This window comes from Delphinapterus leucas, chromosome X (assembly GCF_059928025.1).
Source record: "Delphinapterus leucas isolate spDelLeu-1000000601 "Yukka" chromosome X, BTC_Dleu_Yukka2, whole genome shotgun sequence".
NCBI classification, from domain to species: domain Eukaryota; kingdom Metazoa; phylum Chordata; class Mammalia; order Artiodactyla; family Monodontidae; genus Delphinapterus; species Delphinapterus leucas.
Genome location: NC_143150.1, coordinates 18,007,430 through 18,023,614, shown reverse-complemented (window position 1 = coordinate 18,023,614; position 16,185 = coordinate 18,007,430). Strand labels below are relative to the sequence as shown.

At 44.2% G+C, this 16,185-nt stretch overlaps 1 protein-coding gene across 2 annotated transcripts in view; it reads right to left on the bottom strand.

The window, feature by feature from the left end:
• The window catches only part of GPC3 (glypican 3), a 442,030-nt gene that overhangs the window by 49,210 nt on the left and 376,635 nt on the right, over positions 1-16,185 (bottom strand). For both annotated transcript variants that reach the window (XM_089904074.1, XM_022554225.3), the window contains one exon: positions 15,952-16,111. In XM_089904074.1, coding sequence (XP_089760200.1) covers positions 15,952-16,111 — 160 coding nt within the window. The remainder of the gene's footprint in view (positions 1-15,951; positions 16,112-16,185) is intronic.

Sequence of the window (16,185 nt, the reverse complement as noted above, 5' to 3'; positions counted from 1 at the left end):
ACGCTGATGACCCATATGTTATGAATTTATAGACCCTGCTATAGGATCAAGGCCAAGCTCCTTAAGAAGGCACAGAAGGCTTTCATGCTCTGACCCTAACTAATCTTCTAGCCTCAGCTCTCGCCTCTCTCTGCTGTAGCCTCACCAAGCTGCATATTGTACCCAGAACCACCATGCCGTTTCTCACCCTCCATGTCTTTTCTCATACTGTCCTCCCGGCTTGCAAGGCTCTCCCCTTTTCAGCTGCCTCTTACACATTGTTTGAAGACTCAGCTCACTTTCTGACCACCCCAGTCTGGGTACGAAGCCTTTCCTTTGTGTTTCCACAACCCCATGTGCATACAGCAGTCAGTACTTTAACCATATTACATTATAATTATCTAGTTAAGTGTCTGTCCGCGCACAGCTGCTGACTAGACTAGAAGCTTACGCGGGCAGGTACTGTGCTTATTCATTGTGGTATGGCCAGGGCCACGCAGCAGAAACTTACTGAGCACCAGTTACGTGTCAGGCACTGGGAATTACCCGACTTCAAACTGGTAACTGCTATAATGGGTTAACAAAGCACTGTGCTTAGGACAAGGACTCACCGGGGAGGAAAGTACATCTGAGCTGAGTTTTAAAGGTAGAGAAGGGGAAACCTTTATGGACTAAGGAACCGGCATGTGCAGAGTATTAACAGCCACCATTTACTAGAACCCACCAAGGGGCAGGCACGGAGCTAAGTGCTTTATGTGTGTTGCAAATACAGGTATTTATCAAGGTCCAGGCAGGCCTTAAAGAGCAGAACAGCAAGTTCAGGAACACGGAGAAATTCAAGGTAGCTGGAACACAGGGTGGGATAGGGATTAGTGGGAGACAAGATTAGAGAAGGAGGCTGGGCCCGATTGAGAAAGGCTGGGCTGTGGGATTTGGCTTCATGACCCCTCATTCCTGCCTGGAATCCAGGGCCAGCAAGGAGAATGCCCTTCTGACTTCAAGTTGGCATAGCAGGAAGACTACAACCTCTCCTTGAAGGCACGTAGACTAATTTCCATTCCTTAAGCTGAACCTGGTTCTAAATTCCTTTGAGATGCTAAAAAATCCTGTTTTAGGTTGACATATGTATTCAGGTTTAGAAAGCCCCAGGACTGAAATGTGCATGACTTCCACAGATACTGCCCAAATCATTACCACTGCCCAAACCAAATCCATCTTCCCTGCTCCAACTACCAGGCGCATGAAGTGGTGTGTGGGGAGGAGGAAAGCTAGAGCAGGAAAAAACTAAACAGAGAGAGAAATTCATGGCTCCATGTTCCAAAAAGCCCGAGTCAGAAAGATATTAGTGCAGAAAAGTGCTATCTCTGGATGTTGACTAAAAATGATAAAGAACTTAGGAGCCCACAGACATGAAATCCCTAGGTTCCTTTTCATTACTGATTTAGTCTTCTCGTGCTGTGTGCACAGACAGGTTCAGAAATCTGCAGGAGCAGAGCGCAGACGTTCTGACTGCACTGCTGCGTACTTGTATAGAAAATCTCCAATTCCCTGATCCAACCGCATTTTGGGAGAATCTCATTCCTCAGTCCTCTAGCAATTGGTGCTGTTATGTGAGTATGAGTAATATGTTGCCTCCCTGCACAAACAAGAAAGAAATGTTAAAAAGGAGAGTGGGGGGTATGTTCCAAATTTAGCTTTCCTTCCAACCTCTGCCCATATGGTTGGTGGTTAAAAAAATGAGTACCAAGCCAACAAAATGTAACCTGATATTAGGAGTTCCACTCTGTGAAACCAGGGCTAATACTAGCACACGGTATTAATTTGTCTTCATGCCGGCTGATATAGGGAGACTCAACTCTTAAAGTGGGCCTCGCTTGGGTGCCCCATGAGCTGGCCTGTGAGACTCCCATCCAGGTTTGGAATGGAGCTGAAGAGATTGCCACTGGTTAGCAGAGAGATTTCAGTGGGAGTCCTTCCACCTCAAGAGGGAATAAGGGGTTTTGAGGAAAAAAAAAAAAGTTTACGGATCTGGTTAATAGTTTCCAAGTTAAGTTTCCAGTTCTAGGATTCCAAAGGAATTCCAAAGGAATCCTAGATTTCAGAGTAACTGAAAGTGAGGGGCTCTTGCATTTGCTAGCATAACTTTGGAAGAGAGAAATTCTCTCCCACTTGTGCTAGAAAGAGCTACTGATTTAAGCCTAGAACATTTAAGGATGAGGGAAGGAAAATAATCTTTCAAAGTACTCCGTTCACCCCACGGTGTGCTGCTAAATGTTTAACAACTGGCTCTCAAAATAAATAAATAAATAAAAAAGCATGCATGTCAGTTTATTTTAAATTTTGGTGGAATAAAGGATGTGGGACATACAATTCACAAATAATAAAAAACTATACAATATTCTTTATTGTAAATTCCATATAAGCCAGTTGATTTTCACAGAATGCTTTCATTGATTTTTGTCAGACTCTGGCATCTGTAGCCAAACCAGGGTTGCAATTGACAAGCAAGTGTGGTTCCTGCAAGAACACTGCTTGATATATTGGTTTACATTAAGGAGGAAGACAAAAATGAAATGACAAAGATGTATGTGGGAACATCACTCCTTCATCAATGACGGGAGTGACTTTTCTGATAATGGGACAATAGTTTTCAAATACTGGAAGAACAGTGTCTCAAAGTATTGTGCTATTTATTCACAATGTAACGGCTACAGAGACAATGCAATTTAAAGTTTAATCTGCACTGTTAACATTTTCTTCCCATCACTTTCTTAAGTCTAGATTCTAGACAATCCACAAAACAATAAGTCAAGCCCCCATCTGTAGTTTTTGGTGATTTCTGGGGTGCAAATATTTCCATCATGGTCGATTTCAAGCTACCGATGTGAAGACACTACACACAGAGTTGGGAAGAGTATATAATATTTCCAGGGAGGGGGAAGGGTAAGCTGCGATGAAGTGAGAGAGTGGCACGGACATATATACACTGCCAAACGTAAAATAGATAGCTAGTGGGAAGCAGCCGCATAGCACAGGGAGATCAGCTCGGTGCTTTGTGACCACCTAGAGGGGAGGGATAGGGAGGGTGGGAGGGAGGGAGACGCAAGAGGGAAGAGATATGGGAACATATGTGTATGTATAACTGATTCACTTTGTTTTAAAGCAGAAACTAACACACCCTTGTAAAGCAATTATACTCCAATGAAGATGTTAAAAAATAAATTTCCACCACCCAGGCACAATTAGACACAAATAACCTCAAGAGCATAGATAACAGTACATGTACTAAAATAATTAGGGTGTGATGAGTTTTGAGTATGTTTTCTTTGTTTTTAACAGAAGGTATTTAATTATAAATCTATAGAACTTAATTTTTAATAATGACTATTTTTAACAGCTGGCTCATGAAAATTCTGAAATTAACAATTGGCTCTTGTGAGCCAGTGCAAGCCAGCACCAGGACCCCACTGCCCTCACCCCCATTTAGACTGCTGTTTGAATCTGTTCCACTATTGGGTCCAAGGGTAAGGATAGATACAAGGCAGCGACACGGAGAGCAGGCTGCTCCTCCCTACTCAGCGCGGGCTCTGCTGCTCTGCTCTTTACTGCCAGTCTGTACAGGAGTTGAAGTAAGCACTTAGAAATGTTTATAGCAATTTGACAGAGAGATTTTTAGGTCTGTTGAGTCTCATAATTAAAAACTGTGGCTTGTATTTTTGTAGGCCTTTTTGCCATTTCCTTTTTGTGGTAATTCATTTTTATTGTATGTTACAAAAGTACTGGTCCATGACAGAGTTGGGAGGAACAACAACTGCAACAACAACAAAAAACCAACACAAAAACACTCCAGTCCTTCACTAGATAACTTGAGATGCACTGGTCTATTCTGTGAGGCCAGAGTTGGAAGGGAGAGAGTGGTGGAGGAGGTAAGGGTGGACTGGACATCCTTGATATTGACCATTCAGCCATTAGGGCTAAAGACTTGTAGCTGGGGGAGGGACTGTATTCCAGTTTGCTTTTCTAACACAGGGACAGGAAGGCCACAAGCCTGGAAATAACTGGGGAGAAATGAGAACTGGATTCTCATAGTAGTGAAACAAATCTAGAGGCTGTGAGTGACGGACAGGATGTTGCAAAGAACTGCTCCCTGGAAAAGTGTGCCATTCGTAAGGATCCATTTGCTTAGGAAAATAGCTGTAGAAAATCATAATTGGTGACAGGTACTCAAATACAACCAAAGAATCTCTTCTACACTCCTCTTTCCTTCCCGGAGCCTGAGAAATTGCCCCATTGGTTTGCTCCACCATCTTGGTTCTCTTTTGCTCTACTTACATGTTTGCATCATAAAACCACAGCATCTCAGAGCCATTCAGTACCATGGAAGTCAAGAGCCCATGATGGAGGTATCTATCCACTCTCTGACACCCCACTCCACCCCTACCCAGATAGTCTTTCTGATATATGGTTACTTACTCTCTAGTCAAATAGCTCCAGAGTCAGGAAGCTGATTGTTTCCTAGAGGAATTCATTCCACTGAGGAATTGCTTTAAGGGTGGAAAGTTCATCCTTTTGTCAGTCAAAATATACCTCCCTTATAAATTTCATGTATTGGTTCCAAGGGGTGGGGTGGGAGGAACTGGGAGACTGGAAATGACACATATACATTATAGATACTATGTATAAAATAGACAGCCGATGGGAACATACTGTACAGCACAGGGAACTCTACCTAATGCACTGTGGTAACCTAAATGGGAGGGAAGTCCAAAAGGGAGGGGACTTTTGGACTTATCTGTATGTGTATGGCTGATTCATTTCGTTGTGCAGTGGAGGCTAACAAAACATTGTGAAGCAACCGTACTCCAATAAAAATTAATAAAAAAAAATCTAGGGACTTCCCTGGTGGCACAGTGGTTAAGAATCCGCCTGCCGATGCGGGGGACATGGGTTCGAGCCCTGATCCGGGAAGATCCCACATGCCAAGGAGCAGCTGGGCCCATGCGCCACAGTTACTGAGCCTGCGCTCTAGAGCCCGTGAGCCACAACTACTGAGCCCACGAGCCACACCTACTGAAGCCTGTGCGCCTAGAGCCCGTGCTCCGCAGAGGGAGAGGCCACAGCAACGAGGAGCCCATGCACTGCAACGAGGCGTGGCCCCCGCTCGCTGCAACTAGAGAAAGCCCGCGTGCAGCAACGAAGACCCAACGCGGCCAAAAGTCAATCGATCAATAAATAAATTTTAAAAATGAAAAAAATTCCACGTATTGGCTCCAGATCTTCCCTCATCTTCCATGTGCAAGACCTCTAACTAGTAGAAGACAACATTCACCTCTCCCTAATTCTCCTCTTGTATAGACTGAACATCGTGACTTTTCTTTCAGTGTCCTTCCACTGACCCTGTTTCCAGATTCTTCACTATCCTGCTCACTACCTGCAGGATGCACTCTAGGCTACAGACACACAATTGTCTCACCCAGCGTGTCCTACCCCTCACAGGAGCCCCTACCCCTCTGTTGACTGGAACAGGGCTCTCACATCTCTTTGCTCACAATTTCCACCGCTAGAGGTTGAAAGATACTTTGAGGAAGCTAATGAAAGAAGCAGTGAGGGTGAAAGCTACCAAATAGGAGGCAAAAGGAAGCAAATGCTGACGAGTGAACATTGCACATGGATAACTGAGGTATTTATCAAACATCTACTAAGTGACAGTCGTGGGGCAAGGCAGGAGAAGGAAGCAGAGGTTGGTGACTGAGAGCTGATAAGTGTATGCGTAAGATGACAAAGACTTGCTTTCTCCACTCTGAGGAGATCATCATTAATCAAGGAAACCACTTCATACTGAAAGCCATCCTGAAGGTGCTAATGAGATTGCCTGCTGCTCTAAAATAGACTATTCCCAGACACCAGAATTTGTAGAGTAGCCTCTACTCCATTTTTATTTACTTGGTAATTACATTACTGCTTAAGTCCACCAATGAGCTACAAATTAAGAGATTCTGTCCGCGCTGGTAGTCCCGTTCTCATCTTTAAAGGTTTATTTACCATCACCCGTACCCATTAGGATTGTAAAAAAAAAAAAATCCCAAAAGATCCAAAATATTTAAAAAATCAGTAAGTATATTTAGAAGCATTAAGAACCACAAGTGCTATGGATCATTTTTCTGGATCATTAAACATCTCTTACCCGGGTGTGTACGTAGGCAGCCTCTATAACAAGATTTCCTTTCAAAAAGGCTAACAAAACAAAAACTTGCCAGTAACTTCATTCCTACCAAAGCAAATTGGAAATCTCCTTGGCAAATAAGGGGGAGAAAGAGATGATGGCTGTACCTCTATTCTTTCTGCCATATTAACAAAGTTAACAGACAGCCTTGTCTGAATTGGAAAAAGACTTGATAACGTGTGCACACATGGGCGTGTGCATATGTGTAGTTTCAGGGGTTCTGTGGAAGGTCAGTGATTGTAAGGCATCCGATGGCTCTGAGTCCCTCCTCCTCTCAAAGTAGGACCTCAGCCTGGCTTCATATCTGATCTCCACCTGCAGCCACAGGGACTGTGCATACCACGCGCTTTCAGCTTCTGTCTTGTTCTGCAGGCTCATGGTTCCTTGTTACCCTGGGCTCCTCTGATTTGGCTCCGTCAAGAGGCCACTGTTCGTCAGGGGAACGCAGGGCCATCACACAGGTTTAATTAGACATCACATCTTTCTCTCTTTCTGCTGTGACATTTCTTCTTGCAGGGAGCACTTCCCATTGGAGGGCACACAAGCTGGTGCTCCCAGATCCCTTGGGGATGAAGTGAAGATCCCTTCACTTCTATGTGGCAGCTCAGCCAGAGGCTTTGGGCTTGCCGCCTTCCTGCTGGCTCTGCCTCTCCTTCTCCACCAGTGAGCATTGAACCTCTCCCTCCTATTCCTTTCTAGCCACACTAGATTACGGCAATTAGTTGAGGCTGTCGCTAAACTGGCAGACATGGCTTCATCCAGAGGAAATCAATCGCACCATTTAGCCACATTCATACAGTCCATTGCTGCCTTTTAATTTGAAAACTGATTACAAAATATAATACAATGGTCACAAATTACTCACACTATCCCTAACACTCCCCCAATTCTTAGAGTTTATGCGGAAGTTCTATTGACGAGTACAGGCATTATATAGCATTACCCCTGATGAAAGCCTCACAGCCTAATGGCTCAGACGGGAAGCATCAGAAGGCAGTAGACCTACAAAAGTGAACCCCAGCATATGTCCTTGCAAATAGTAAGAAACAAACTCCCTAAAGCACCTCAAGTGATGGTAACTTTATAGAAAGCTTTTTACCTTTCCTTACTCTCATCTATCACCAGCTTACCTGAAGTAATTCCCTGGTCAACACTAAGGCGTGGGGATGGCCCCTTTCTGGGTAAACTTACTCAACTGGCAGGTGATATCACTGTGAAAGCTTGCATCTAAATCCCTCTTTGTGAGCCACGGGAACTACACAAAGCTCTGGGGTGAGGTGGGAATGGCTGTCTTGTCAATCTATTAGCCAGGACCACCTGGTCTGTGTCTGGGAGAAAAGTGCTATTATAGTGAGCTTTGCTTCCTTCAGCTTCCCTATGGCATTTGATCTCTAAAAGAAAAGATCAAGGCATGAGAGCAGATTGCTTCTGGCTAAGAGCAAGAGAGAATGGAAAGCATCAGGGGCCCCATTTCTTGACCCTCCCCAACTTGTTGTCTACCCCTGCCCTCACTGCCCCGTTAACACCAAAGAAAACAAAACATAACTAGCTGAGATTCTTTCAAGATGTAGGTGACTACTACTTTTGTGACTGGTTATTTGCACAACTCAGCAGACATATTTGTCATTGTTTAAATACCTTCTCACTGGGCTAAAAACAAGTTAATGAGTAACTGAAAATGCCACCTTGGGGATGAAAAAGAGGGAGCACATTATAGTGAAATTTGTTGGCCAGAACATCGAGAATTTAACGTATAATTTTAGCTGCAGGCTTTTGGTGAATAAAATTAACTTATAACCCAGTGGTACTAAATAATATTAATAATATTACTCTAAGTGGGTAACTTCTTTACAGTTTACAAAGTCCTCTTTTTACAAAGTACTTTTATATCCATTATCATGTGTGTTTCATTCAACAACTTATGAAGTGGGCAGGTCAGGAAATATTTTATCATTATTTTTGCATATGAGGAATATGAGGCTCAGAGGAGTTGAGTGACTTTGTCCAAGGCCAACGCTGGGAAGTAACAGAAGCAGAACTGAGACTCAGTTTCTTTGACCCTGCAGATGAGATGCCCTTCCTTCCTGTTATGTCTCAAGCTTCAGCGGCCTAAGTGTAGGACCGTACCCTGTTCACCCATCAGATGGGATCTACCTCCCAGTGTGAATGACATAGGGTCCCCTTACACTGAGGTCTCATGTTTGAGGGACTGATATCCCAAGAAAGACGGGTGGAGGGAGTCACTACAAGATCTTGCCTGAGAAATTCAGAGATGGGTTACTTAGTGGGAAACAACCTTCAACATAAGTGCCAAAGATCTGACGGTGGGTTTCCAAGGAGTGCAAAGGAAGTGGGATGGAATACATTTTGGGAAAACTGCCATACTCTATTCCTGGACTTGCTACCAGCAGGGAAGTATAAATAGATATATTACTGTATCCACATGTATTTTGAGCTCTGAACAGGACTCAATAACTTTCCCATTAAAAAACCCCAGGACATTTCATTCTCCTACAAACCTTCTACTCATTCTTCAGCAGGCAATATGTTTTGTTCTAAAGCATGAAAATGTTGCAGATGCCACCCATGATAAAAGGCCCATCAGAGAGTTCCTCCATTGATCTTACCCTTTTCACCAAACCAGCCCATTAGTGAATTTATTAAAACGTGTGACTACCAGCCCACATTTGTGAGAGTTTGATCTGACAATTTAGAAGAACAGTTAAGCCACTGAAGTGTCCTTCCTCTCTTCTATGTGCACAAGCATGTTAGGAACAGAAATATAAGGTTACATTTGATCCACTAAAAAAAGAAAAAGAATAAAAGTCACTGGCTTAAAAAATATTTTCTAATCTCTGCTTTTGGGGAGTCATTGTTTTTTCGCCTCCAGACTGTAAAGTAACTGTACGGAGGTAATACTGGGTGCAGAGACTCCTGGGCCACAGCTGTGAAGACTTCATGGCTTCACTCCAGAACTGCTGCGCACGGGTGACTGGTGCGGGGAAGCACACAGCTGCTGTCCCTCCCAACAGCTGGGCATGACAGAAAAGAATGGCCAGAAGGGCCTACCTAGACCTGGATTTCACCTTCACCCTCACTCCCAGACAAGGAACAAGTGACAAGTTTTCTCTGTTCAGTCCTCACACTGACACGGAGAGACCGAAAGTTTCTTGCGGGCAAACGTTTCCACAAGAAACGTTTGTTTAATATGGCAAGAAACAGCCATTTGGTTTTAGTATTGGTTCAAGTCCTAAGCCCAAGACGTGTTTCATGAACTGTCCTCCTTACCCTGCCACCAACCAGCTGAAGCCCCTCTTGTTTTTTTGCTGTACGCGGGCCTCTCACTGCTGTGGCCTCTCCCGTTGCGGAGCACAGGCTCCGGACGCGCAGGCTCAGCGGCCATGGCTCACGGGCCCAGCCGCTCCGCGGCATGTGGGATCTTCCCGGACCGGGGCACGAACCCGTGTCCCCTGCATCTGCAGGCGGACTCCCAACCACTGCGCCACCAGGGAAGCCCTGAAGCCCCTCTTATTCCCATGCAGCAACAAGGAATGTTTCGGTCTTCTATAGTCTGTTTCCGCTTTCCTCAGCCAAAGAAATAGGCTTTCGCAGTATCCATTCTTTGGCCCAGCTTGAGACAAGAATATCTTTGTTTTCTGACTCGTTGCCATAAAGACGTTAGGCTCGCCAGCATGCTCTGGCTGTACCCACAGCATAACACAGGCTGGAGCAGGAACAGGTCCAGGGAGGACAGGGGTGTGGGAGTGGTAACACAGATGTCTCTGACATAGGTATTTCTTGCTGGTAGTTGTTCTGTGAGTGTATATTTCAAAATGTGTTTCCAACAGTAGGCATGCAGGTGTGCACGCCTACAAGAGTGTGCGCACGTGTGCATGTGTGCGCATGGGCGTGTGTGTTTCTGTGTGGGTGAGACTTGGCAGAGAGGCGGCACATGCTTCAGATGCTTAATCATCATGTCTTGGCCAGGGACACATGGCCAGAGCTTGCAAAGCTTCTCAGGGATCAGCCCCAGCCAAAGCACTGGGAGTAGCCAGCTTCCCCAATGGCTTACAATAAGAGCTTTGACAAGGCCAAAAACTGGGACAATGCTGATGGCAACCTGGCAACAAAACAGTCAGCTTATCACACCAGGTCCATCATGGATGATCTATCTTTGGAAGGGAGTCCGAACATGTGTGTTCAGTGTAAGCGTTTTATAACTCATGGGCTAAATTCAGTCTCTGCAGAAAATACATGCCGAACTAAGGTTGCTGAAAGAGCCAAAGAGCTTCCAGAGACTCTGGAATAGTAACAACAGTTTTATGGTTGTTATAAATATTTGTAGAGCTGCACAGGTTACAAAAGCACTTTCACACTCATTATCGCATTTGACTTTCACAAAAACTCACTGAGGTAGGCAAGGATGACTATTCCCATTTTACAGCTGGAGAAACTGAGGCTCAGGGCGGCTATATAACTTGCTCAAGGTCCTACTGTTAGCAAATACGCTAGGACTAGAACCCAAGTGTACTAATCTATCACAGGGATGACTAGAACCCAAGGGACCTAATCTATCACAGGGATGACGAGTCTTGGGCCTATTTTATACTTCCTAGAATACGTAGCCCACCGTGGGGGCAGGTTAGTGGCTTCTTCGATGCTTCAAGGATTAAGCCTAAAGGTCAAAAGAGCTCAGTGAGAAGGTGGTAACGACTATAAACAAATCACCTAGGGATCTTGTTAACATGACCTTAGGATTCAGTAGGTCTTGACGTGGGGCCTGAGATCTGCATTTCTAGCAAGCTGCTGCTCCACGGACCCCATTTGGAATGGCAAGGGGTAAGGGGATGTTGCTGAACGTTGGTTACCTGGTTTTAGTTGCTTTTTATGAGTCTTAAACAAAAAACCAAGGCGATTAATTCTAATCTGTATCTGCTGGCTCTTGGAGCGCCCATAGGTCGGCAGGAACAGCAACAGACCAGTTGCTTTAATAGTAGACAGCATTTTTTCAGTGCTCACTAGGTGCCGGGCACTGTTCCAATGGCTTTGCATGGATTATTTTATTTAATGGCCACAACCCTATGAAACAGGCTGAGAGAAAGGAAATAACCCACCAAAAGGGAAGCATATTAGCCTCGTTCTGAGAAGTGAAAGGAATAGGTCAAGCTGTAACTGTGGGTAAGAAGACATCGTCTAACGGTCATCTCAGCAGCAATTAAATTCAACAATCAGAAAGAAGGGTCAGACTCTAAGCATAGAAATAAGAATTATAGAAAAAGAGAGCACTTGGGGAACTTCAGGATGAAGACTTTTAAAAGTGAATATAGCCCAGAAGGCCTGGAAACTACTTAGAACTTCTTATGAGCATCCTGGCATACAAGTGTGCTGAGGGCCCTTGGTAAGAAGCCTGGCTTCTTTGACTGGAAAAGTCAAAGGAGCCAGAGTAGGGAAAATAAGATATTTTTTCACGTGTAAAAATAGCTCAGGAGAAGAAAACAGGGAACCTGCAAGGTCAGAAGAAGGTGTCCCCAAAAGACTCCAATAAGCACCTTGCCAGGGACTAAAGCCAAATAAATGAACATTATCACAGACTGCTGGCACGAGAATGGCCGGCGAGAGATGTCTGGGCATCCTCTTCATTTTACAAATGGAGAAACTGACTTCTAAAGAGAGGAAGGGGCTTGCCCCGGGATACATGGGACTTAGAAGCAAAGCCAAGAATAGAACCTCGGTGACCTGCACTTCATCCAGTGCAACAAAAGATGGGAAGAAGTGAGCCGGGGAAGCCAGCCAGTAGGACCTGGCTGGGTAGAGTGCAAAAGAACTGCTGAGGGACAAAAGGGAGATAGAAGAGAGCCTGAACATACTCTGAGCTTTGTTTTTTATTTTCAAGTTGTCTTTCGGAGGAAGGAATTTGGATGTTCTAAATGAGATGGCGGTAAACGCACACAGTGTTCCAAGTCTAGTGGACTAAGTGGATGTTGATGAATCACCAGGACCAGGTGGCATCTACCCAGATTTTGGGTAAAACTGTGTAACAGCTGACCGAAGTGCATAGCTTGTCATTCCGAATAACTATTGTGCCACGAGCCTGGCAGATTGCCAACGAGTCTCCTCTCCGTGAGAAGCATTTCAAAGGGGACTCAAGGAACTCCAGGCTGGTAGGATCACTGAACATGTTAGGCAAGTGTAACCTATTGGGAGTAAGGCATCATTTTTCCCGTAAATTAAATTAACCACCATTTGTGTAGCGTTTTACAGTTTACAAAGCACTTAGGGTAATCACGCCTGACTAACTGACTAGAATTGAGAGGATAAATGTGCATTTGGACAAAGGGAAACCAGTGGATGTAATCTATTCAGATTCTGAAAAGGCCCTTGACAAGGTCCCAGACCAAACACTGTTTTAAAAAGTTAAGTCACCACGGAACTGTGGAATCGTGTTTTGAAATGGATAGGGAAGTGGCTTATAGGCAGGAAAGCAAGAGAAGGGATAAGCAGGGACTTTTGGAGAAAGTGGTATGTACTAGGGGTCAGCGTGGAGACCAGTTACGAGTTTGCTAAATCATCTGGGCAACCTTTAGATGACCAAAAGCTTTTGGGGGCAGCAAAGCAGATTTGTCCAAAGAGTGGCCTCTGAAATCTGAATCCTAACTCTCGACCTTAGCCACTGCATGACCTTAAGCAAATTACTCTACCTCTTCCAGTATCAGTTTTCTCATCTGTAAAGTGGGAACAATAATAGTGATGTTGTAAAAATGACATGAGGCAGTGCCTGGAAAGTCCCGGCACAGTGCTTGCAGCATGGTAAGTGTCCAATAAACATAAGCTTCTATTATTTTTACTTATTATGCTTATTCAACATTCTTTTTATGGGATGCCAGGCTCTGAGTGATCATGTTATGCCCTAGGAATGGAACTTGGGAGCCACTGCAGACTATTTCTTGAAAGCACTGGTAGAATTTCTTTTAGTAATTCAGAGGACAGAGATAACTGTAGACTGAGATGGTTGTGAAAGACTTCATTGAAGGAAACTAATAATTATGGAGCACCTAGTATGTTCCAGATAATGGGTTAGATGCCTTACAAACTTTCCCCCTCGATTTGATCCTGAAATAGTCCTATGAAGTTGGGGTAATGATCCCCACTATGATGGATGAGGGAATGCAGACTTAGATAAGAGGCTAAGAACCGACCCAGGTCCTGCTAGCTCATAAGGAATAGAGCCAGAATTCAAATACAAATTTACTCTACCCCTAAACCTATTTTTTTTCACTGCATCATACTTGAAATGTACTTTTAGGGATGGGTGTAATTTAAGAAAAAATAAAAGAGGGGTATCTATATAAAAAAAAAAGGTGGGCAACTCTATGAAGACAGATAAAAACAGTATGTCTACTCTTTTTTTGCAGTACATGGGCCTCTCACTGTTGTGGCCTCTCCCGTTGCGGAGCACAGGCTCTGGACGCGCAGGCTCAGCGGCCATGGCTCACGGGCCCAGCTGCTCTGCGGCACGTGGGATCTTCCCGGACCGGGGCACGAACCCGTGTCCCCTGCATCGGCAGGCAGACTCTCAACCACTGCACCACCAGGGAAGCCCAGTATGTCTACTCTTGCTCATGGGGCGTGAGTATGGTTGTTCTTGCCAAAGTGCAGGGTTCCTGTGGGGCCACTGATGGGAAATGAAGCCGAAAGGATACTTTAGGCCAGACCAGAAGGCCCTCAGAACTCTGCTAAGGAGTCTGAGCATTATCCTCCAGGCAGTGGGGACAGGATGAAGGTAGCTGAGCTAGGGAGTGGTCGGAGATGCTTTAGAAAGATTAACCTGGCAGCTGTACAAGGTAAATTTGGTGGAATCTTCTGCCTGGGTCTCTGATTCTTTGTTCTCTAATCTGCTAGCCTAAGGCTCTCAATACTCCTGTCTTAGCCTAGAAGACTGGAGACCACTTAAGATGTGACTGAAATAGCATATGCAGGGGGGTGAAAGGGGGATAGAAAGGAAACAGTGAGATAAGCAGAAAAAAAATTACAGATCATCTACAGTGATTTGGTGCCCAACTATATATGAAGGGCAAGGGAGAAGAGTCAAAGACAACTTCAGTCTTAAGCCTCAGCGACTGGGAGAATGGTAGTGGCATTAGAAAAATAAGGATATTAAGGGAGGAGCCAGTTTGGATGGTCTGTTGATACGTTTGATTTCTGACACATAGAGCTGGGGGTAATGGTGGGAAAGCCAGGAAGAAATGACTAGTAAGCAGCTGGAGATGTGGGATGGGGGCTCAGGAGAGCAGTTAAGATTGGAGGTAATGATTTTATGAATTATCCCCATAGAGGCATAATAGTTAAAGAATGCTCACTGCAGCATTATCCACAACAGCCAAGAGGTAGAAACAACCTAAATGTCCATTGATGGCTAAATGGATAAAGAAATCGTGGTGCATACATGTAGTGGAATATTATTCAGCATTAAGAAAGAAGGAAATCCTGTAGTCATATGCTACAACATGGATGAACCTTGAGGACATTACGCTAAGTGAAATAAGCCAGTCTCAGAAGGGCTACATGATTCCACTTAGATGAAGTAGCCAAACTCACAGATGCAGAAAGCAAAATGATGGTGCCAGGGTTTGAGGGAGGGGGAAAGGGGAGTTAGTGTTTAATGGGGACAGAATTTCAGTCATACAAAATGGAAAAGTTCTGGAGATCTGCCGTACAATCTGCATATTATTAACAATACTGTACACTTAAAAGTTTGTCAAGAGGGCAGATTTCATGCTAGATTTTTGTTTGCCAGAATGGAGGAAACAAAGAAAAAGAACTTACAGAAATCATAAAAAAAATTGAAACTGCCAAAATGGATAAGATCTGTGTTTTCTCTGGAAAAGAGAGAAAAGATAGAGGCTTAAGGAGAGACCCAGTTTCAGGTAGGATTAGAAAGAACTAGTGAAGGAAAGAGGTTGAAAAAGAAAGAGGAGCTTGCAGGGTCTCAGAGGTCATGGGCAACAGGATTTCAAGGAGAAGGCTGTGCACTGCAGAAGGAAGAGCATGACATTGGAAGTCTTAAGACCCAAGTTAGATTTCCAGCTCTGCCATTTAGATGAATCTCATTTCTTCTCTGAGCCCCAGTCTTCTTATCTGTAAAATGGAAACACGAACACCTATCCATACCAAAGTATTTTGTAAATTGGGCTAATCGATACAAATGTGACTTGTGAGGGAATATTTTTTTTTGTGGTTGTTTTGCCTTCTTGACAGCATCAGCTATTTTTCTTCTATTTGTTTTCACCTAGCCGTGCAGTTATGTGTCATAGCCTATCAGTGTTACACTACTTGTGGGAAAAAAACCAAATATGACATTTTAAAAAGAGAGGGTCAGCTAATGTCTTTTCCTTTGAAAGTTACCCCATCATTAGTTTTCACCAGACTCTCAAGATTGCATTTCTTTTTTCATCTCTTTTTATAACTGAGAAGAACCAAGGAAATCTCCAGTAGGAAACAGAGCCAACTGATTTAGGGCACTTCATTTTAGACAATGAGAAACAGGAAGTTACCCTCTACCCAGGTCCAGAGATTTAAAAGAAAAGGATGCCTGAAAACTTCATTTTCTAGAGTGTAGTCTTTCCTTGAAGAACTGATGGCATTGTGTGTTGCAGAGATTTTAGGGGAGTTATAGAGAGCAGATTCAATTGGTATTTAATTCCTAAGCATCACCATTTTAGCTCAGATTTGAGCCAGCACTAGTCAGTTACCTGCAAGGAAGCGGAGCTGGTTCTTCACTTTCATCATTCCATCACCAGAGCCTCCGATACACTCATCTTCATCATCGCCGCAGTCTCCACTTTCAAGCCCTTCCTCATCAAGGTTTTTATCCAAAACTCTACCCTTGGGCACAGACATGGTCCTCAGGAGCTGAAAGAAAACAACCAGGATTGTAGCAGCTCTTCATATTTCTCAGGCAGGGCTAAAACAGTGTGTTATTAACA